Genomic DNA, 23,257 nt, shown 5'->3' on the forward strand with positions numbered 1-23,257 from the left:
ATGTCGGTATGATCGCACACACCGTGTGTTTGTGTTACATTCACAGTCAAATGGTAGAAAGTACTTTCTGTATATCTGCATAGGAGTTTATGCCAGATGTGTCATACCAGTACTTTCCCGTACTTCCAGTGTGCCCCAGTGGTCACTCCCAGTACTACAGTATAAAAATCATTCTCCCCAGTGACCTCCATTATAAAAGAGATGTCTGTAAAACTGTCAGGTTTTTTTTTTTTCCATGATGTTGTGCCTTTATTCTGAAAGGGCAGCAGCAGAAAAACAGGAGACTGGAGGAGAGAGTGAGGGGACGACACACAGTAAACTACAACAGGCTGGAATCAAACCCGGGCTGCCGCGACCGCGACCGCCAGCCTCAGTCCACGGGACACGTGATCCACCACTTGAACTACTGGGCCACTCATAGATTAACAACCAACCATTTTTTTAATTGATCACAGTTAATTTAGTGTTACATTTTACAATCAACCATATAGAAAGATTATCCTTTTTCACACAAAAGGAACATGAAAACAAACAATACAGAGAAAATCAGACGGTACACAGGAAATATAAAGTTAAATATCACTCATTCTTGAAAATTGGGACGAAATCATATTTTGATTTTTACTCTTCAGTTCTGCTTTTGTCTATTAAACCTTGTAACAGGCCGACCTGGTAATTAAATGCTTTATTCAAAGAAAAAAAGGAATTAGAGTTGGTATTATTAATATAATTATTTTGGTGGGACATAAAACACAATTCTCAAGAAAGGCTGATATAAATTATACAACTTATTTATTAAATTTTGATAGAGATGAGGATTCCTCTGTATTTGCAGTACACCTTTCTGTTGGTGGTGGTGTCTGTACTCTGATTGGTTGTTAGTTATGACCCTCCCTCCTGACACGAGAGCCCAGACCGTAACATGTTGTACCTCTGCAACCTGGTTGGTTGATCCAACCACCTGTCAGACATTTATTCACATTTGTAGCAGGATGTAAACGTGTCGACTCGCACTGTGGACGTCTTATGATGAGACTCACTGCTGGAGCCTCTAGTGGTCAGACCTGGAACTGCAGGTTCCACTTCATCTTTCAGCCTGATCAATACTGAAGTTCTATCATGCAGTAGAAATACTTCACCTCCACTGTTTGTAAGTTACGCTGCAGCAAACAATTACAGTCATGTCAGTTGATCCATGGATCATTGTCTTGATTAATCTATTAATTGATCCTGTCACAGTCTTGTCAATTGAAAAATAGGTCCAAGCGTACCGTTTGGTCCTTTATTCCAACGAGTGATCAGTCTGGCAATAATTAATCCACTAATCGATTGGTTGTTTGGTCCAAAAAATGTCAGAAAACAAAGTCAAGATGACGTCCAACTCAAAGATATTCAGTTTACTGTCAGAGAGGAAAATATTCACATTTAAAAAGCTGAAATCAGAGAATTTGGACTTTTTAATTAAAAAAAATAACTCAACCCAATTAATCAATTATAAAAAATGACAAAACAATTGTCAAGATAGTTGCAGTTTACAGAGTTTGTGGTTGTATTTATCTATTTACATAAAATGCTGTATTTTATTGTAATAATCGTTCATTAATGTTGACACCTGTGATTTACCTGCTGTGACGTTGGTCAAACGTTTGCTGATTTGGTAACTTGAATGAACGGAGAACTCTGACGTTAACGAGGGTATAGAACATTTCTATAGTCCTTAAAGAGCCTGAAAGGAAGAACCCTGTATCCATCATCTTCATGGTGATTGTATTCTTCGTTCTGTTCATGACTTCCTGTCGTTGTCAGGTGTAAGGAACCCTGGAGCCTCCAGGTGTCACTCCGTCAGAACCTCAGACGTGGTCTTGTTGATAATCTGTTGTGGTGCAACTAAAACTCACATACTGAAAATTAAAAACTAAAAACTCATATTTCAGGAAGCCCTTAAACTTCACGTCGTGGACTCGTCAGAAGAAACGGCCTCACAGCCTCGGACGACACCTGAAGGTCACCTGCAGCAAACCGCTGACATACCTGAGAATGGTAACGTCACACTGATCGTGTTATTACACTCATCATGTTTACTGGTTTGCTTCCTGTTGAATCATAGAAGAAGAAGATTGATATGAGTTTAATCTGAGAGACATCAGGAGGGTTTTAGCCTAGCTTAGCATCAGAACCCTGTTGGTCTAATGAACCGTCCATTACAGATCAAACTCTATTAAAGCTCCTGCTGATTAAACATTTTATTAAATGTAGACATCGACTTTATGAGCTCTGTTTTCGTGTCTCGGCGCCGTCGCAGTGAGCAGCTCGTTAAATCATCTGGGACTTAAAAGGACCAACATTTTCATAAAAATATTTTTTAAACAAAGATAATTATAACAACAGATGTTTACACCTCAGTAGCTGTTGTTTGTTTTGGATTTTTAAGGATTTTAACACACATTCTGAAGTTGCCTTAGCAACAGGGTTTCACCAATATTGTTCTAAGGGGGAGCAGTTTTTAACTTCAGAACGTCAGCTACGTTCTTCTGTCAGAGTCTAGAACACAGTTTTGTTTTATTGATGCTCATTACAGAAGAATCTAGTTCACAAAGATAAATGCTGTTGTGTTGACGTCTGTCCTCTGCTCAGAGACACTGTTGGACCGTAGGTCAGGTATCTGAAGTCAAGTGTCCACGAGAACTTTGTGCTGAACTGTCATTTAAATACCGTCGATTCAGGAGACACTGCAGGTCTGTCTCTCGTCTTTGGACTGATTCATGTTAGCATCAAGTTCACTTCATGTACAGTTTTTAGACATCTGTCTGTCCACCCTGTCCACCCTGACCCTGTCCACCCTGCCCTGTCCACCCTGACCCTGTCCACCCTGACTCTGTCCACCCTGTCCACCCTGACCCTGTCCATCCTGACCCTGTCCATCCTGACCCTGTCCACCCTGTCCACCCTGACCCTGTCCACCCTGTCCACCCTGACCCTGTCCACCCTGCCCTGTCCACCCTGACCCTGTCCACCCTGACTCTGTCCACCCTGTCCACCCTGACCCTGTCCATCCTGACCCTGTCCATCCTGACCCTGTCCACCCTGTCCACCCTGACCCTGTCCACCCTGTCCACCCTGACCCTGTCCACCCTGCCCTGTCCACCCTGACCCTGTCCACCCTGACTCTGTCCACCCTGTCCACCCTGACCCTGTCCATCCTGACCCTGTCCATCCTGACCCTGTCCACCCTGTCCACCCTGACCCTGTCCACCCTGTCCACCCTGACCCTGTCCATCCTGACCCTGTCCACCCTGACCTGTCCACCCTGACCCTGTCCACCCTGACTCTGTCCACCCTGCCCTGTCCACCCTGACCCTGTCCACCCTGACTCTGTCCACCCTGACCCTGTCCATCCTGACCCTGTCCACCCTGACCTGTCCACCCTGACCCTGTCCATCCTGACCCTGTCCACCCTGACCCTGTCCACCCTGTCCACCCTGACCCTGTCCACCCTGCCCTGTCCATCCTGACCCTGTCCACCCTGTCCACCCTGACCCTGTCCACCCTGTCCACCCTGACCCTGTCCATCCTGACCCTGTCCACCCTGACCTGTCCACCCTGACCCTGTCCACCCTGACTCTGTCCACCCTGCCCTGTCCACCCTGACCCTGTCCACCCTGACTCTGTCCACCCTGACCCTGTCCATCCTGACCCTGTCCACCCTGACCTGTCCACCCTGACCCTGTCCACCCTGTCCCTGTCCATCCTGTCCACCCTGACCCTGTCCATCCTGACCCTGTCCACCCTGACCCTGTCCACCCTGACCCTGTCCACCCTGTCCCTGTCCCTGTCCACCCTGTCCACCCTGACCCTGTCCACCCTGACCCTGTCCACCCTGTCCCTGTCCATCCTGTCCATCCTGACCCTGTCCACCCTGACCCTGTCCATCCTGTCCACCCTGACCCTGTCCACCCTGACCCTGTCCACCCTGTCCCTGTCCACCCTGTCCATCCTGACCCTGTCCACCCTGACCCTGTCCACCCTGACCCTGTCCACCCTGTCCCTGTCCATCCTGACCCTGTCCACCCTGACCCTGTCCATCCTGTCCAGCACTCCAGTGAGAGTTGAAAACATTATAAAGTTGAAATTGTTCCATTGTTTTTTGTCTAGTTTTGTCCTTCTTTGTCTTGTTACATCGTTCTCATTTTGTTGTTACTTTTCATCTTGTTACGTCGTGATTTTTGTTTTCTTACATCATTTCATTTTGTTATGTTGTTTTACGTCTTGTCTTTTTTTCCTCTTTTTCATTGTTACGTCCTGTTACTTATGTTTTTGTCTTTATGTCTCCTTTGTGTGAAAGTGAGTACTCTTAGCGACATTAGCTGGCTACTTCATGTCTGTATAATTGATGGATTATCATGAGCTGACGGTTGGCCTGATATTTGGCTGCAGTGAAGCATTGTGTTCATGAACGTCACTTCTCTTTAAGTTTCGACAGATGAAGTTGTGGATGTCGGTGGCAACTCGCTCCCTGACAGCATCAGCCCTCATAACTTTCCTGCCAAACTGTGGCGTATGGTGAACAACCCGGCCAATAAAGCAATCACCTGGGACCATCACGGTGAAGTCGTCATCATCGATCAACATCTCTTCGAGAGACAGATCCTGTCTTCGAGCACTGCCACCTCTGATGTCGCCGGCGCCTTCAAAACCACCAACTTCTCAAGCTTCGTCCGTCAGCTCAACCTGTACGGCTTCAAGAAGGCCGATCCGGTGTTTAAAGACAAGCACCACCCCGCCGGAGACAGTGGGGTGTTTTATAAGTTCTACAACCCAAACTTCAAACGAAGCCACCCAGAACTGGTCCCCAGTCTGCAGAGACTCACCGCCAACAACAAGGCCAAGTTACAAGCTGGTCTCAACATCAGCTGTCGCAGTCGACACAAGAGACTCAGCGAGGGCGAAGACGGTGGAGGTGATGAAGTCAAAGGAGGTAAGTGTCCCTACAGGACTTCTGTCCTTCAGTCAGGGGGTAGATACAGATAGTAGAACCCTTTGGAACCCTGTAGGGACAGATACAGACAGCGGAACCCTGTAGGGACAGATACAGGAAGTGGAACCCTGTAGGGACAGATACAGGAAGCGGAACCCTGTAGGGACAGATACAGACCGTGGAACCCTGTAGGGACAGATACAGACAGCGGAACCCTGTAGGGACAGATACAGACCGTGGAACCCTGTAGGGACAGATACAGACAGCGGAACCCTGTAGGGACAGATACAGGAAGTGGAACCCTGTAGGGACAGATACAGGAAGTGGAACCCTGTAGGGACAGATACAGACAGTGGAACCCTGTAGGGACAGATACAGACCGTGGAACCCTGTAGGGACAGATACAGGAAGCGGAACCCTGTAGGGACAGATACAGACCATGGAACCCTGTAGGGACAGATACAGGAAGTGGAACCCTGTAGGGACAGATACAGACCGTGGAACCCTGTAGGGACAGATACAGACCGTGGAACCCTGTAGGGACAGATACAGACAGCGGAACCCTGTAGGGACAGATACAGGAAGTGGAACCCTGTAGGGACAGATACAGACCGTGGAACCCTGTAGGGACAGATACAGACAGCGGAACCCTGTAGGGACAGATACAGGAAGTGGAACCCTGTAGGGACAGATACAGGAAGCGGAACCCTGTAGGGACAGATACAGACCGTGGAACCCTGTAGGGACAGATACAGACAGCGGAACCCTGTAGGGACAGATACAGACCGTGGAACCCTGTAGGGACAGATACAGACAGCGGAACCCTGTAGGGACAGATACAGGAAGTGGAACCCTGTAGGGACAGATACAGACAGTGGAACCCTGTAGGGACAGATACAGACAGCGGAACCCTGTAGGGACAGATACAGACAGCGGAACCCTGTAGGGACAGATACAGGAAGTGGAACCCTGTAGGGACAGATACAGGAAGCGGAACCCTGTAGGGACAGATACAGACCGTGGAACCCTGTAGGGACAGATACAGACAGCGGAACCCTGTAGGGACAGATACAGACCGTGGAACCCTGTAGGGACAGATACAGACCGTGGAACCCTGTAGGGACAGATACAGACAGCGGAACCCTGTAGGGACAGATACAGGAAGTGGAACCCTGTAGGGACAGATACAGACAGTGGAACCCTGTAGGGACAGATACAGACCGTGGAACCCTGTAGGGACAGATACAGGAAGCGGAACCCTGTAGGGACAGATACAGACCGTGGAACCCTGTAGGGACAGATACAGACCGTGGAACCCTGTAGGGACAGATACAGACCGTGGAACCCTGTAGGGACAGATACAGACAGCGGAACCCTGTAGGGACAGATACAGGAAGTGGAACCCTGTAGGGACAGATACAGACAGTGGAACCCTGTAGGGACAGATACAGACCGTGGAACCCTGTAGGGACATATACAGGAAGTGGAACCCTGTAGGGACAGATACAGGAAGTGGAACCCTGTAGGGACAGATACAGACCGTGGAACCCTGTAGGGACAGATACAGACCGTGGAACCCTGTAGGGACAGATACAGGAAGTGGAACCCTGTAGGGACAGATACAGACCGTGGAACCCTGCAGGGACAGATACAGACCGTGGAACCCTGCAGGGACAGATACAGACCGTGGAACCCTGTAGGGACAGATACAGACCGTGGAACCCTGCAGGGACAGATACAGACCGTGGAACCCTGCAGGGACAGATACAGACCGTGCAGATCTCTTCATTACATTAAACGATTAAACGATGATTTCTCACAGTGTGAGCGTGTGTGTGTGAGAGTGATGATGATGATGATGATGATGATGAGATGTGATGAAGATGTTTGTGTTCAGCAGAGACTCTGGAGGAGAAGATTGCAGCCTTTGAGAAGATTCTGCTCAGAGACTTGAAGCTGATGAAACACAGACAGGTGATCCATCCTGTGCTGCAAGAAGGTACTATTCTTTACTCCTTATTTTTAGGGTGTGAGGACCTCTGATGCAGGACCTCTGATATGAGGACCTCTGATGCGAGGACCTCTGATGCAGGACCTCTGATGCGAGGGCCTCTGATGCAGGACCTCTGATGCGAGGGCCTCTGATGCAGGACCTCTGATGCGAGGACCTCTGATGCGAGGGCCTCTGATGCAGGACCTCTGATGCGAGGGCCTCTGATGCGAGGGCCTCTGATGCAGGACCTCTGATGCGAGGGCCTCTGATGCAGGACCTCTGATGCGAGGACCTCTGATGCGAGGGCCTCTGATGCAGGACCTCTGATGCAGGACCTCTGATGCGAGGGCCTCTGATGCGAGGGCCTCTGATGCAGGACCTCTGATGCAGGACCTCTGATGCGAGGGCCTCTGATGCAGGACCTCTGATGCGAGGACCTCTGATGCGAGGGCCTCTGATGCAGGACCTCTGATGCGAGGGCCTCTGATGCGAGGGCCTCTGATGCAGGACCTCTGATGCGAGGACCTCTGATGCAGGACCTCTGATGCGAGGACCTCTGATGCGAGGACCTCTGATGCGAGGACCTCATTGTTTTTGCTCAGATTACCCAAAAAAAAGATTTTCAGTTTTTGGGGCTTCATCATTCAGAAACTCACCACATTTGGTTCACATGTCAGTCTTGGTGAAAATGTACGTTTTATAATATGTTTGTTGTTGGCCGTTAGGTCACGCCCTCTAAATACCACCATTACTGACACGTTTCACCGACATGCACAAAAATCGGTACACACACAGATCACGCCCAGCCTAAACCCAACAGGAAGTCAGCCATTTTGAATTTCGTGGTCATTTTTGGCATTTTCTACATGTTGAATTTTAACGAACTCCTCTTAAAGGATTCTTCAGAATTGATCTACACTAGTTTGTGATCAGAGGTCATTAAAAGATGTCGCTGATGTTGAAGGCCATGGCTATGATGTGCCGTTGAATTTTGACATCTCGCCATGAAACACGAAATTGCTATAACTTTAGCATAAATTTCCGATCTGCACCAAACTTAAAATGATTGATAATAGTCCCAACTTGAGCACATCTACATGACAATATTCCATGATTGTCGTAGCGCCACCTATTGATTATTTGATTATATTATCACATTTTTACGCCTCTGTTATCAGCAGGTATCGTTAGTTTTGGATTTTTAAGGATTTTAAGACATTTTTAAATTGTTTGAAGTTGTGAATTCTTGTCTGTTTTCTGACACAGAGTTCAGGAATTCAAACATTTTATAAATTACTTATATTTCATATTAATAAAGAATACAGTCATTTTTGTTCTTAGTGTTTTATGTTCGAACACGATTTGTCCCAATTCTCAAAAATTATTAAAACACAAATGATCAAAATATGGACAAACTTTGTTTGAATAAATCAAAGACACAAACTGACTATTTTCTGTCTGTTTCCTGTCTGTGACCTCAGTGGGTCTGAAGATGAACCTGTTGGATTCGTCTCTGGCAATTGACCTGCAGTACCTGGGAGTCTCTCTGCCCCTCCCCCCTCCTGGGGTCAGTCTGGAGCCGCCGCTGCCTCAGGGTCGGTCTGTCAGTCCATACGTCTGTCTGTCCGTCTGTCCGTCTGTCTGTATGTCTCTCTGTCAGTCCATACGTCTGTCTGTCTGTCTGTCTGTCTGTCTGTCAGTGTGTCCGTCTGTCTGTCTGTCTGTCCATACGTCTGTCTGTCTGTCTGTCTGTCCTTCTGTCTGTCTGTCTGTCTGTCTGTCCGTCTGTCTGTCTGTCTGTCTGTCAGTCCATACGTCTGTCTGTCTGTCTGTCCGTCTGTCTGTCTGTCTGTCTGTCTGTCTGTCAGTGTGTCTGTCTGTCTGTCTGTCTGTCAGTGTGTCTGTCTGTCTGTCTGTCTGTCAGTCCATACGTCTGTCTGTCTGTCTGTCTGTCTGTCAGTGTGTCTGTCTGTCTGTCTGTCTGTCAGTGTGTCTGTCTGTCTGTCTGTCAGTCCATACGTCTGTCTGTCTGTCTGTCTGTCTGTCAGTGTGTCTGTCTGTCTGTCTGTCTGTCAGTGTGTCCGTCTGTCTGTCTGTCAGTCCATACGTCTGTCTGTCAGTCCATACGTCTGTCTGTCTGTCTGTCCGTCTGTCTGTCTGTCTGTCCGTCTGTCCGTCTGTCTGTCTGTCTGTCTGTCTGTCAGTCCATACGTCTGTCTGTCTGTCTGTCTGTCTGTCTGTCTGTCTGTCTGTCAGTCCATATGTCTGTCTGTCTGTCTGTCTGTCAGTCCATACGTCTGTCTGTCTGTCTGTCCGTCTGTCTGTCTGTCTGTCTGTCTGTCTGTCTGTCCGTCTGTCTGTCCGTCTGTCAGTGTGTCTGTCTGTCTGTCTGTCTGTCTGTCTGTCTGTCTGTCAGTGTGTCTGTCTGTCTGTCTGTCAGTCCATACGTCTGTCTGTCTGTCTGTCTGTCTGTCTGTCTGTCTGTCTGTCTGTCAGTCCATATGTCTGTCTGTCTGTCTGTCTGTCAGTCCATACGTCTGTCTGTCTGTCTGTCCGTCTGTCTGTCTGTCTGTCTGTCTGTCTGTCTGTCTGTCCGTCCGTCTGTCCGTCTGTCTGTCTGTCTGTCTGTCCATACGTCTGTCTGTCTGTCTGTCTGTCAGTGTGTCTGTCTGTCTGTCTGTCAGTCCATATGTCTGTCAGTGTGTCTGTCTGTCTGTCAGTCCATATGTCTGTCTGTCTGTCTGTCTGTCAGTCCATACGTCTGTCTGTCTGTCTGTCCGTCTGTCTGTCTGTCTGTCTGTCTGTCTGTCTGTCTGTCCGTCCGTCTGTCCGTCTGTCTGTCTGTCTGTCTGTCCATACGTCTGTCTGTCTGTCTGTCTGTCAGTGTGTCTGTCTGTCTGTCTGTCAGTCCATACGTCTGTCTGTCTGTCTGTCTGTCTGTCTGTCTGTCTGTCAGTCCATATGTCTGTCTGTCTGTCTGTCTGTCAGTCCATACGTCTGTCTGTCTGTCTGTCTGTCTGTCTGTCTGTCCGTCTGTCTGTCTGTCTGTCTGTCTGTCTGTCTGTCTGTCAGTGTGTCTGTCTGTCTGTCTGTCAGTCCATATGTCTGTCAGTGTGTCTGTCTGTCTGTCAGTCCATATGTCTGTCAGTGTGTCTGTTCTCACCTGACGCAGGTGATGATCTGTTCATAGAGAACTGAAGGACGACTTCATAAATACTCCAGAAATAGTTAATATTTAATTTGATTGTAAAAACGTAAAACTTTTATTCATAAAACAAGAACAGGACATTTTAGTTTGTCCAACATGGGACGGCGTCTCGGTTCAGACGTGTGTCTCTTACGTGTGTCCGTCTGTGTGCAGGTGTCTGTGCAGCGTTCGTGTCCAGAACAGGAAAGACGACAGATGTGACTCAGATCAAAGGTTGGAGAGAGAAGTTCACTCCATCAGAGGCTCCGCCCACTCCAGCCACGCCCAAACCTGCAGGTGATGGTCACAGTTTGAATGTTGGAGACGAATGTTTGGATTTGGACTTCTATTGTTATTTTGCACATTAAAGTAATAAATAAAATACTTTTCTTAAACTGCTGTCAGAAGAAAATAATTAAGGTGTTTGGTCAAAATTAAAATTGCAGCACATAGAGACAAACTGAACTTAAAACCGTCCAATCAGAAGTCTCGATTGGACTGAATATAAAGTGGTAAATAAAATGTAGGTAGGGACAGAAATACACTTATTAACATGAGGAAGTGAAGCGCAGGGATCAGGTTGGTGAAGTGGACCTCGACCCGCCATCGCCACAGGAGGAGAGGTGGGATCAGAGCTAAGCTAACCCAGCTTAGCTTAGCTTCCTCTCAAACCCCACAGAACTAATGCAAATGCAGTTCATCTGAGTTTGAAGCTAACGTTACTGCGGCTAGTAAGCGTTAGCTAGCCAGACATGCTAACGTTCGCAGTGTACATTAGAGCAGAACATTTACTAACCGAGTATCGCTCGTCGTAGAGCCCCACGACCGCTAACACAAATGCTACTCTATGATTGGACAGTTGCTGTTGCAGGAGGGGCTTAAGGCAGGGTTAAAGCTGAACCAGGTCTGAAAACAGTTCTGTTAACTCATGTGTGCTGCAGCTGCTCCTGGTCCTAGTTCCAGTCCTGCTCCTGCTCCTGGCCTTAGTCCAGATGTGGTCCAGAAGAAGAACCTGTCAGCATTCTGCAGCGACATGTTGGACCAGTACCTGGAGTCTGAGGGGAAGCTGATCGACCAGAGAGCCTCCAGCTTCTCTCAGACCCTGCTGGAGCCGCCCATCTACGAGCCGGTCTACAAGCTGCCCACCAGGAGCTCCAGCTACGTCCGGACTCTGGACTCTGTCCTGAAGAAACAAACCGGACCCGCCTCAGACCTTATCTCAGGGTTTGTCCCACCCTCCAAGAGACCCAGGCTCAGTCTGAAAGAGACCAGAACCTCCAGGAGGCAGAGGCCTCCAAAACCCAGCAGACTCAGACCAGAATCAGCACCTGCAAACTCACCTCTGGTCCCTACCCAGCCTGCAGTCCAGGTCTCAGACTGTCCTCAGAATCCCACCATCAGGACAAGGAGGCGGCGGCTCAAACCTAGGACCTCCTCCCAGACCCTCAGCCCCCCCACGTCCACCATCCCTCTGTCTGGCATCTCAGAGGACCTGGCCCCGCTTGAGTCAGACTCTGAGCTGGGGACCGCCGTGGACCAGAACGATGAGACCAGGAGGAGAGGTGGAGGACCTGGACCTGTGATGACCCGGACTCTGCTGAGACAGAGGGACCTGGAGGATGGGGTGGTCTGGGAGGGAAGGACCAGGACCAGCATCACAGAGGAGAGGGCTGCCATTGCTCTGACGTCACTGTTCACACTGCAGGTGAGAATCACACCTGTTCACCTGATCACTTTCTGGTGAAAATATTCTTCGTCATATCATAGCCTGTTGTCTTGTGGTTCCTCTGGCCGGTTCCTCTGAGTGGTTCCTGTCTTGTTCCTCGTCAGGGCTTTGTCAGGGAGAACCCCACAGCTCCCATCCAGCTGGTCCGCAGACGTGCCCCCCCCTGTCTGAATGAGTTTTGCAGACTGGGCTGTGTCTGCTCCAGTCTGTCCTACAGCTCCAGGATCAGTCACTGTGGACGCCCTCCCTGCATGTTCGGCTGCAGCTGCCTCAAACAGAAGGTGGTTCTTCTGAAGAACCTGGACGGCTCGGACTCCAGCCCCTCCCACCACGCCAACAACAGGAAGAGGAAGAGGAGGAGGAGGATGAAGATGGCCTACAGTAAGTACAGAAGACGGGTCCAGAACGTCCTCAGGATGATATCAGTGCTCTGAGGCTGCTGAGGCTCATGGGTAATGTAGTATTTTAAGTAATACAGTACCTGGTCAGGTGTTGCTGATGTCACGAGCTGCTGTGTGTTTGATCACATGACCTCAGTCTGTCATCATGTGACCCATTGCTGTTCTCTTGTAGTTCTGAAGGAGGCGGACAGCGTTTCCCAGCCTGCTGAGCGGGTCCAGACTCTGTGGAAGAGAGAGGCTGAGGACTCTGATCCTGACCCAGTCCACGTCCCGGAGCCAGCGTTTCTGTCCCCCATCGGTGTAAGAACTTCCGAACCTCTGACCGCCATCGCTGCTGAAACGATTGATTGATGTGATCAGTTTGTTCAGATTGATTCTGTGTTTGTGTTCAGCAGAGATCAGAGGCTCACGGCAGCTGTGCCAGAGTCCGAGCTTACAGAGGGAAGAAGAAGATCCAGAAACACAAACAGGAAAAGGTCAAACTCATTAAACAGAAAAAAATCACTGACACCTCAGACTGAAAGTTTACTGACCGTCTGACGTTCCTCCTGCAGGAGTCAGTGAACGATGTGAAGACGTCTAAACGTCTGAAGCGTCTGAAACACGGAGAACCGACACTGAAGGACACAAAGACTAAACCGTCCTGTTCTCCAGCAGGTGGGATGTCTCCTCTGTCCTCCATCATCCCCTGCAGAGACGGACATGTTTATACAACAGACAGATTAAATGTAAACCCCACATTGTTTATTCTTTGTAAACTGTTGCTCTGTGTCTTTGACGCGTTCACTGTCTCTCACTCTACTTTAGACTGGTTCATGTCTGCAGCAGGTGATCTGGTCCAGCCTCCTCCCTCCTCCGCCGGTCCACCCAGTCCTCCTTCAGAGGCGTCCCCGAAGCCGTCAAAGCGTTTGATCATCCTGGCGGAGTGTAAGTGGGCGGGGGAGGCGGACAGGAACCAGGTGTTGAAGGAGCTGTGCGAGAGGATGGCCTGGGACCAGCTGGACGAACCCTTCTGGATCAAGAACTACCTCATCAGTCCCATGGGACAAACCATGGAGGGGACCGGGACCGGCTCCGACCGCTGCATCCAGTACAAGATCCACATCTCCATGCCCAAACTGGAACCAGTCAGACCAGTGAGACCAGAGAAACCAGTCAGACCAGTGAGACCAGAGAAACCAGTCAGACCAGTGAGACCAGAGAAACCAGTCAGACCAGTGAGACCAGTGAGACCAGCACAGCCAGGAAGACGGAGGAGGAAACGACCACAGGTTGGAAAGAATGTAAATCAGATGATTCCACTCAAAACTGTGATACAGAGATCTGGATCTGCAACAAGTTATCAGTTATTAAATTAATCATTAACTATGTTGCTAATTGATTAATTGTTTTTTATGAAAACTCAAAATTCTCTGATTTCAGTTTCTTAAATGTGAATATTTTCTGGTTTCTTTACTTCTGACAGTAAACTGATGATCTTTGAGTTGAGGACATTTGAGGACATCGTCTTGGGAAACACTGATCAATATTTATCTAATATTTTATGGCATAAACAACGATTTGATTTGTCAATTAAATAATAAGTAGAACTCTTTTTCTACAAAGACACGGTGTTGGAACAGGTCGTCTCTGTGAAAGACGTCGTCTGGATGGAGGCGTGTCAGACCAGAACCTGAAGAACCAGAGGAACAGTTCCAATCACAATGATCTTTTTTTTTTTTTCCCTCCAGACGGCACCTCCAGGTTCTGAGCAGGAACACCTGAAACAGGTGAGCAGGGAGGTGGAGCCTCCTGAAGACTTCCAGCAAGAGGTGAAGGAGGAGGCGGAGCCTCTTGAGGAGTGGCAGCGGGAGGTGGAGGAGGAAGAGGCGGAGCCTCCTGAGGATTGGCAGCGGGAGGTGGAGGATGATGATGACATGGAGGAGGCGGGATCGACAGCTGGCCAGGTGCCCGATGAGCCAGAGAGCAGCAAAGAAGACGTAATAAAAATATCACCGAAGAAGAAGATGGTCAGAATGGCTCTGCCGTTCCTCACGGGAATCTCTCCCGCCGGTTTCCTGTCAGCCAATAAGAAACAGGCGGGAGGAACAGACCAGCTCATACAGGTGACTTTACTTTATCAGCATTTCAGTTCAGCTTCTCCTCCTTCAGCTTCAGGAGGACGTCTCTTAATAATGTTTTTCTTAATCAGTTATCGATCTGGTATTGATCTGTTGTCCCCTGTTTGTTGCTGTAGGTCAATAAGAAGCTGTATCCTCTGGCTAAGATCCAGTTGGGGAAGATGGGGGCGCTTCATCCGGCCAATCGGCTGGCAGCATATCTGACGGGGCGGGTGGGGTCCAACAAGAAGCAACAAGCTTCGTCCTCAGCTTCGTCTTCGTCTTCGTCGTCCGCCGACCCTCCTCAGAGCTCGGCCCCCGTCATCGTCTCGTCTCTGGTCCCCGGTCTCGCTGCCCCCCCGCCGCGATCTCAGCCAGCAGTCACGCTGCTCACCCTGCCGACGCCCCGTACAGGTGAACAAACCGACCCGACGTCGGCGTGTCTCAGCCGCGCTCGAGTCCTGAACGTGTCAGACTGACCTGATGTCTGTGTGTTTCAGTGGTGCAGCCTGCTCCAGTGAAGGTCGTCCAATCAGCTGCCTCCTCTGAACAGCCCGCTGGGTCTCGGGTCGTCACGGTGATGGTGTACCCGGCGGCTGCTACAGGAGGAGCCAGTCAGCTCAGAGTGCTGCCTACTGCTTCTGTTAGCTCCACCCCCATGACAGGTAACATGAAAGAGCAGTTTATTTAAGACCAAATCGTTATTAATGTTAATAATAATTACAGTTATTGATCTGTTTGATGGTGATCAGGTATATTTTAATCTTTGATCAGTCAATTTAATGTTTGTTTTTGTTCTGATCATGACGTTTCAGTGTTTATGTTGTAATTTATATAATCCCATCATCGCTCAGATCGATCATGTGACTCGTCAGTATTGATTTCTCAGTAAACCTTTGCTGCCCCCTGCTGGTGTGTTTCAGACTCTCAGGTGGTCTCACCTGTGGCTCCACCTCCTAAAGACTCTCAGCTGTTACTGCTTCATGTCCCGCCTCCTCGTGGGAAGATTCCTGCAGGGGCTCCACCCTCCTCCTCCTCCTCCTCCTCCTCCTCCTCCTCCTCCTCCTCCTCCTCCTCCTGCCCTGGTCAGAGGGTGATGCTGCAGCCGGTCCAGGCGGCATCTGGGCTCCAGTATTTTCGCAGACCAGACGGTAAACTGGTCCAACTGGTTCCCATCAGCCAGCTGAAGTCAGTCAACCAGAACCAGAAGCCGCACCAGAACCAGGCGGTCCACAGAGGTGAGTCTGCAGGACTGGAGGGGGCGGGGTTAAAACTACAGAAAGTGGAAAGCAACACGCACTCAGGTACATTTAACTACAAGGGGTTATATGAGGTCACAATAAGAAACTGAATTATTTATTTTTAATAAATCTCTGTCTCCGTCTCCTCTCTGTCTCCTCTCTGTCTCCTCTCTGTCTCCGTCTCCTCTCTGTCTCCTCTCTGTCTCCTCTCTGTCTCCGTCTCCTCTCTGTCTCCTCTCTGTCTCCTCTCTGTCTCTGTCTCCTCTCTGTCTCCTCTCTGTCTCCTCTCTGTCTCTGTCTCCTCTCTGTCTCTGTCTCCTCTCTGTCTCCTCTCTGTCTCCTCTCTGTCTCTGTCTCCTCTCTGTCTCCTCTCTGTCTCTTCTCCTCCCCCTCTCTGTCTCCTCTCTGTCTCCTCTCTGTCTCCGTCTCCTCTCTGTCTCCCTCCCTCTCCGTCTCCTCTCTGTCTCCTCTCTGTCTCTGTCTCCTCTCTGTCTCCTCTCTGTCTCCTCTCTGTCTCTGTCTCCTCTCTGTCTCCTCTCTGTCTCCTCTCTGTCTCTGTCTCCTCTCTGTCTCTGTCTCCTCTCTGTCTCCTCTCTGTCTCCGTCTCCTCTCTGTCTCCCTCCCTCTCCGTCTCCTCTCTGTCTCCTCTCTGTCTCTGTCTCCTCTCTGTCTCCTCTCTGTCTCCTCTCTGTCTCTGTCTCCTCTCTGTCTCCTCTCTGTCTCCTCTCTGTCTCTGTCTCCTCTCTGTCTCTGTCTCCTCTCTGTCTCTGTCTCCTCTCTGTCTCCTCTCTGTCTCCTCTCTGTCTCTGTCTCCTCTCTGTCTCCTCTCTGTCTCCTCTCCTCCCCCTCTCTGTCTCCTCTCTGTCTCCTCTCTGTCTCCTCTCTGTCTCCTCTCTGTCTCCTCTCCTCCCCCTCTCTGTCTCCTCTCTGTCTCCTCTCTGTCTCCTCTCCGTCTCCTCTCTGTCTCCTCTCTGTCTCTGTCTCCTCTCTGTCTCCTCTCTGTCTCCTCTCCGTCTCCTCTCTGTCTCCTCTCTGTCTCCTCTCCGTCTCCTCTCTGTCTCCTCTCTGTCTCCACTCCGTCTCCTCTCTGTCTCCTCTCTGTCTCCTCTCTGTCTCTGTCTCCTCTCTGTCTCCTCTCTGTCTCTGTCTCCTCTCTGTCTCCTCTCTGTCTCTGTCTCCTCTCTGTCTCCTCTCTGTCTCTGTCTCCTCTCCGTCTCCTCTCTGTCTCCTCTCTGTCTCTGTCTCCTCTCTGTCTCCTCTCTGTCTCCGTCTCCTCTCCGTCTCCTCTCCGTCTCCTCTCTGTCTCTGTCTCCTCTCCGTCTCCTCTCTGTCTCCTCTCTGTCTCTGTCTCCTCTCTGTCTCCGTCTCCTCTCCGTCTCCTCTCTGTCTCCTCTCTGTCTCTGTCTCCTCTCTGTCTCCTCTCTGTCTCCTCTCTGTCTCCTCTCTGTCTCTGTCTCCTCTCTGTCTCCTCTCTGTCTCCGTCTCCTCTCTGTCTCCTCTCCTCCCCCTCTCTGTCTCCTCTCTGTCTCCTCTCTGTCTCCCTCCCTCTCCGTCTCCTCTCTGTCTCTGTCTCCTCTCTGTCTCCGTCTCCTCCCCCTCTCTGTCTCCTCTCCGTCTCCTTTCTGTCTCCTCTCTGTCTCCGTCTCCTCTCCGTCTCCTCTCTGTCTCCTCTCTGTCTCTGTCTCCTCTCTGTCTCCTCTCTGTCTCCTCTCTGTCTCTGTCTCCTCTCTGTCTCCTCTCTGTCTCCGTCTCCTCTCTGTCTCCTCTCCTCCCCCTCTCTGTCTCCTCTCTGTCTCCTCTCTGTCTCCCTCCCTCTCCGTCTCCTCTCTGTCTCTGTCTCCCTCCCTCTCTGTCTCCTCTCTGTCTCCTCTCTGTATCCTCCCCCTCTCTGTCTCCCTCCCTCTCCTCCCCCTCTCTGTCTCCTCTCTGTCTCCTCTCTGTCTCTGTCTCCTCTCCGTCTCCTCTCTGTCTCCTCTTTGTCTCCTCCCCCTCTCTGTCTCCTCTCCGTCTCCTCTCTGTCTCCTCTCTGTCTCCTCCCCCTCTCTGTCTCCCTCCCTCTCCTCCCCCTCTCCGTCTCCTCTCTGTCTCCTCTCTGTCTCTGTCTCCTCTTTGTCTCCTCTCTGTCTCCTCTCTGTCTCTGTCTCCTCTCTGTCTCCTCTCTGTCTCTGTCTCCTCTCCGTCTCCTCTCTGTCTCCTCTCTGTCTCTGTCTCCTCTCTGTCTCCTCTCCGTCTCCTCTCCGTCTCCTCTCCATCTCCTCTCTGTCCCCCTCCCTCTCCTCCCCCTCTCTGTCTCCTCTCTGTCTCCTCCCCCTCTCTGTCTCCCTCCCTCTCCGTCTCCTCTCTGTCTCCTCTCTGTCTCCTCTCCGTCTCCTCTCCGTCTCCTCTCTGTCTCCTCTCTGTCTCCTCTCCGTCTCCTCTCTGTCTCCTCTCCGTCTCCTCTCCGTCTCCTCTCTGTCTCCTCTCCGTCTCCTCTCCGTCTCCTCTCCATCTCCTCTCTGTCCCCCTCCCTCTCCTCCCCCTCTCTGTCTCCTCTCTGTCTCCTCCCCCTCTCTGTCTCCCTCCCTCTCCGTCTCCTCTCTGTCTCCTCTCTGTCTCCTCTCCGTCTCCTCTCCGTCTCCTCTCTGTCTCCTCTCCGTCTCCTCTCCGTCTCCTCTCTGTCTCCTCTCTGTCTCCTCTCCGTCTCCTCTCTGTCTCCTCTCTGTCTCCTCTCCATCTCCTCTCTGTCCCCCTCCCTCTCCTCCCCCTCTCTGTCTCCTCTCCGTCTCCTCTCTGTCTCTGTCTCCTCTTTGTCTCCATCTCCTCTCCGTCTCCTCTCTGTCTCTGTCTCCTCTCTGTCTCCCTCCCTCTCTGTCTCCTCTCTGTCTCCTCTCTGTATCCTCCCCCTCTCTGTCTCCCTCCCTCTCCTCCCCCTCTCCGTCTCCTCTTTGTCTCCTCTCTGTCTCTGTCTCCTCTCTGTCTCCTCTCTGTCTCCTCTCCGTCTCCTCTCTGTCTCCTCTCTGTCTCCTCTCCGTCTCCTCTCCGTCTCCTCTCTGTCCCCCTCCCTCTCCTCCCCCTCTCTGTCTCCTCTCCGTCTCCTCTCCGTCTCCTCTCCATCTCCTCTCTGTCCCCCTCCCTCTCCTCCCCCTCTCTGTCTCCTCCCCCCTCCAGGCTCGTCCTCCCTCTCAGTCCTCCCCCCTGTGTCTCGTCAGACTCCAGTCATCTCAGTTCTGAAACAGCCCCCCCCTGAGACCTCTTCCTCCTCCTCCTCCTCTCTCCGTCCCCCCTCTGGGATGTGTACCTTTAAGCTCCTCCCCTCCGGCTCCAGTAAGGACCCGATCTTCGTCACCTGTCCTAAGGTTCCGTCCCGTCCTGCCACCAAGCTGCTGACGCCGTCAGGCTCCTTCACCCTTCTACAGCCCGCCCCCCCCTCCTCCCCCCTGAACCTCATCTCCCTCAAACCCTCTGCAGGACGGGGGGCGGAGCTTGGTGTCAAAACCCTGCGAGTGTCTCCTGGTGGAGGTTTGGTCCATCAGACGCCTGCAGAGACCCCCCCCCACAGACTCCCAATCCCCCCTCCAGTCCCGCCGGTGTCAGAGGCCGGCGGGACCCGGACGGAGCCCGAGCTGGCCCGAGACCTGGTGGACCTGGACATCATCTGTGTGGACGATGAGATGGGACTGGTCGTCGAGGAAACGGCGGGCAGGGAGAAGCAGTCGTTGGACACAGTGGAGCAGGCGGCGTCGGCGAGCAGTGAGACGGAGAACTCGTCGGACTTCGGAGACGAGACGGAGAGCGAAGAAGAGAAGAAGGTGGACGTGAGCGTGAAGACAAACGTGAGACATAAATTCTTTTTTATAGAGTTTAAAGTGTGACATCACGGCTACACAGCTGAAGACCAATCAGGATTCACACTCATGTTCCTCTGCAAACAAAATCTCTTTTGTCTGAAACGGTGGAAAAACTTTCAAATCAAAATAATCCGAACATTTTTGCATTTCTTCATTTCAGATTCAGAACGTTTTCAGTTCAATTTTCACCATTCAGTGTTTTAGACAGAGACTCCAATCAATCAATCAATCAATCAATCAATCAAACATTATTCAGCTTTTGAATCCCATCTACTTTTCAAAATATTCAGTGTTCGTTGAAACTTCGTTACCACGGAAATCAAACCGACTCGTCTTCAACCTTTGACACGTTTACATCAAAACTTTACTCAAACATTAAAACTTTATTGGCTGTAATGTTCAGATCTTCACCCAAACATCTTAAACTACAGACACAGACCGACAGACAGGCAGTTAACTTTCATTTTTGATGTTTAATATTTAAAATAATAAAGTTTTTAACTTCCACCATTTACACTCGTTTTCTTCAGAAATGTTCTTCTCTAGTTGTTTTTGTCATCATGTTGGTTCACAGACAGTCTGTGTTGTGTGTGTGTGTGTGTGTGTGTGTGTGTGTGTGTGTGTGTGTGTGTATGTGTGTGTATGTGTGTGTGTCTGTGTGTGTGTGTGTGTGTGTGTGTGTGTGTGTGTGCGCAGCGTCACCTTCATAACGTGTTGGAGAAACAGCGTCGTCTGAAGCTTCAGCAGCTGTTTGTAGGTCTGAGAAGAGAAGTTGGACTGAATGAAGAGAAATCATCAAAGATCTCAACACTGAAGAAGGTCAGAACACACACACACACACACACACACACACACACACACACACAGACACACACAGACACACACACACACACACACACACACACACACACAGACACACACACATACACACACACACACATACACACACACACACACACACACAGACACACACACACACACACACACACATACACACACACATACACACACACACACACACACACACACACACACACACATACACACACACACACACACACACATACACACACACACAGACACACACACACACACACACACACACACACATACACACACACACACACACACACACACACACACACATACACACACACACACACACACACACACACACACACACACACATACACACACACACACACACACACACACACACACACATACACACACACACACACACACACACACACACACACACACACACAGACACACACACATACACACACATACACACACACACACACACACACACACACATACACACACACACACACACACACACACACACACAGACACACACACACACACACACACACACACACACACACACACACATACACACACATACACACACACACACACACACACACACACATACACACACACACACATACACACACACACACACACACACACACACACAGACACACACACACACACACACACACACACACACACACACACACACACTATCTATTGATTATTTTCTCAATCAGTTTGGTCCATAAAATATCAGAAACGTCTGGTCAGTTTGTCGGTCAGTCTCTGTCTCTCTCTCTCTCTCGGTCTGTTTTTCTGTCAGTCAGTCAGTCGGTCTCTTGGTCGGTCAGTTTGTCTTTGGTCAGTCTGTCTCTCTGTCAGTTGGTCTGTCAGTCGCTCAGGTGTTAACAGGTGTTTTCTGTTGTGTATTGCAGGCGGTGCAGGTGATCGAGCAGCTGAGGACGACTGAGACAGATCTGCAGAAGAAGAAGAGGAGGCTGACGAAGACGAGGGATGACTTCCTGTCCACCATCGCTCCAACAGGAGGTACGAACAATAATTATTGATCAGCAGTTTGATCAGATGAAAGTAATTGTTACAGGAAAGACCTGAAAACAAACTGAAAGACCTCTGTCCAGCTGTGACATCATCAGTGATATCACACTCTTACATCACTCATCAGCGATTGTGTTTGTGTTCAGAGGAGAGCCGACAGGTGAGCAGCAGACATCAAAGATCACCTGGCGGGGGACAGACGGGACGTCTGATGGACGCCGTCGACCCGCTGGACGTGACAGACGAGCTGATGGCAAACTCATCTGACAAGGAGAGACTCGTCACCAAGACGACCAACATCAGCGCCGTCACTAATGTACAAACCGTTTGTTTTGATCAGCTGGTGTGTCCGCAGTAGAACAAACGAGGACGTGTGACATCATTTAAAACATTTTTAACAGTGTTTAACCTTCAACAAAACTTTTTTTCAAAAGTCTGGTTATAAAAAAAAACAAACCAACTTTTTGTAAAAGTGCAAAATAAAAATTTAATCCAGTCACACGTGTGTCAGCAGGACGAGGTTCAGTGCGTCGGCGTGGAGACGGTTGAGGACAACGGTCGTCTGAACGCAGCTCAGAGGAGACTGGCGAGCATCATGAGGAACGTGGACTCAGAGTAAGAACTGATGACATCACTGTGACGTCATCACTTACATACATTTTTATGCACAGTAATAAAACAGTCTTGAGTATTGATAAAGGACTGGACTGGTGAATGAAGAGGTTAAAGCTTTAATCACTGATTGATTGATTGATTGATTGATTGATTGATTGGTGTAATAATTTAAATGTTTTGACAGTTAACTCAGTAAAACTTTATTTAAACAGCAGGTTTTGACAGCAGAGTTAAAAGATGGTTCATAATTACAGATTAATGAAAATAAATCAGATCAATCAGTCTTCAGTAACCTGTTAGTGTTGGTGATTATTGTCATTGTTGATTAATTTTCTCCATTAATCGATTAGTAAACACGTCGAACAGGTGGAGCGACAGACACTGCCATCTATGTTCAGACATAAGCCTTTCCTGTAATGATTATTTCCATTATTAATCAATCTGTTGATCGACAAATATCTAATTATCCGATTAATCGATTATAAAACTAGGTGACAGTTCATTTAATAATTGATTGATCAGCTCCAGAAGTGACGTGTGATTATTTTGTGTCAACAGACGTAGTTTGAGTGTGAAGAAGTGTGTTGAAGCTCAGAGCGTCACAGCCGCCTTCAGAGCGCTCCGTTCAGTCCTGAACACCAAAGACGCTCCAGAGTCCCTGCTGCTCAGACAGGTAACAGACAGTGAACGCATCATGTGATCTTGATTTGCAGACAGTGAACGCATCACGTGATCTTGATTTGCAGACAGTGAACGCATCACGTGATCTTGATGCGCAGACAGTGAACGCATCACGTGATCTTGATTTGCAGACAGTGAACGCATCATGTGATCTTGATGCGCAGACAGTGAACGCATCATGTGATCTTGATGCGCAGACAGTGAACGCATCACGTGATCTTGATTTGCAGACAGTGAACGCATCACGTGATCTTGATTTGCAGACAGTGAACGCATCACGTGATCTTGATGCGCAGACAGTGAACGCATCACGTGATCTTGATGCGCAGACAGTGAACGCATCACGTGATCTTGATTTGCAGACAGTGAATGCATCACGTGATCTTGATGCGCAGACAGTGAACGCATCACGTGATCTTGATGCGCAGACAGTGAACGCATCGTCTGTTACTGATGCCGAATGATCCTCATTCTTCTGAATGTAAACTAACACTGACAGAGAAAATGATCATCAGTGAGAATAAACCTGAGGTGATGATGTCAGCAGTGACATCATTCTCAGGTGATGTCAAACGCTCAGACTGATCGGGGTTGTGTTTGTGTTTGAGGCTCATGAGGAGATCCAGACTCTGCA

At 49.7% G+C, this 23,257-nt stretch overlaps 1 protein-coding gene across 1 annotated transcript in view; it reads left to right on the top strand.

Annotated features, from left to right (window-relative positions):
• Positions 1 to 23,257, top strand: part of mgaa (MAX dimerization protein MGA a) — a 34,194-nt gene that overhangs the window by 8,474 nt on the left and 2,463 nt on the right. Inside the window, exons 4-25 of the mRNA XM_084714262.1 lie at positions 1,935 to 2,040; positions 4,472 to 4,975; positions 6,873 to 6,974; positions 8,450 to 8,563; positions 10,330 to 10,452; positions 11,097 to 11,860; positions 11,986 to 12,262; positions 12,455 to 12,615; positions 12,675 to 12,758; positions 12,807 to 12,939; positions 13,108 to 13,445; positions 14,013 to 14,387; positions 14,519 to 14,795; positions 14,882 to 15,046; positions 15,305 to 15,619; positions 18,770 to 19,434; positions 20,146 to 20,268; positions 21,207 to 21,318; positions 21,474 to 21,643; positions 21,842 to 21,942; positions 22,501 to 22,615; positions 23,232 to 23,257. The exon at positions 23,232 to 23,257 is cut by the window's right edge and continues 86 nt beyond it. Coding sequence (XP_084570388.1) covers positions 1,935 to 2,040; positions 4,472 to 4,975; positions 6,873 to 6,974; positions 8,450 to 8,563; positions 10,330 to 10,452; positions 11,097 to 11,860; positions 11,986 to 12,262; positions 12,455 to 12,615; positions 12,675 to 12,758; positions 12,807 to 12,939; positions 13,108 to 13,445; positions 14,013 to 14,387; positions 14,519 to 14,795; positions 14,882 to 15,046; positions 15,305 to 15,619; positions 18,770 to 19,434; positions 20,146 to 20,268; positions 21,207 to 21,318; positions 21,474 to 21,643; positions 21,842 to 21,942; positions 22,501 to 22,615; positions 23,232 to 23,257 — 5,150 coding nt within the window. The remainder of the gene's footprint in view (positions 1 to 1,934; positions 2,041 to 4,471; positions 4,976 to 6,872; positions 6,975 to 8,449; positions 8,564 to 10,329; positions 10,453 to 11,096; positions 11,861 to 11,985; positions 12,263 to 12,454; positions 12,616 to 12,674; positions 12,759 to 12,806; positions 12,940 to 13,107; positions 13,446 to 14,012; positions 14,388 to 14,518; positions 14,796 to 14,881; positions 15,047 to 15,304; positions 15,620 to 18,769; positions 19,435 to 20,145; positions 20,269 to 21,206; positions 21,319 to 21,473; positions 21,644 to 21,841; positions 21,943 to 22,500; positions 22,616 to 23,231) is intronic.

The sequence above is a fragment of the Lutjanus erythropterus genome, unplaced genomic scaffold, assembly GCF_056507025.1.
Source record: "Lutjanus erythropterus isolate fLutEry1 unplaced genomic scaffold, fLutEry1.hap2 Scaffold_171, whole genome shotgun sequence".
Lineage (NCBI taxonomy): Eukaryota > Metazoa > Chordata > Actinopteri > Lutjaniformes > Lutjanidae > Lutjanus > Lutjanus erythropterus.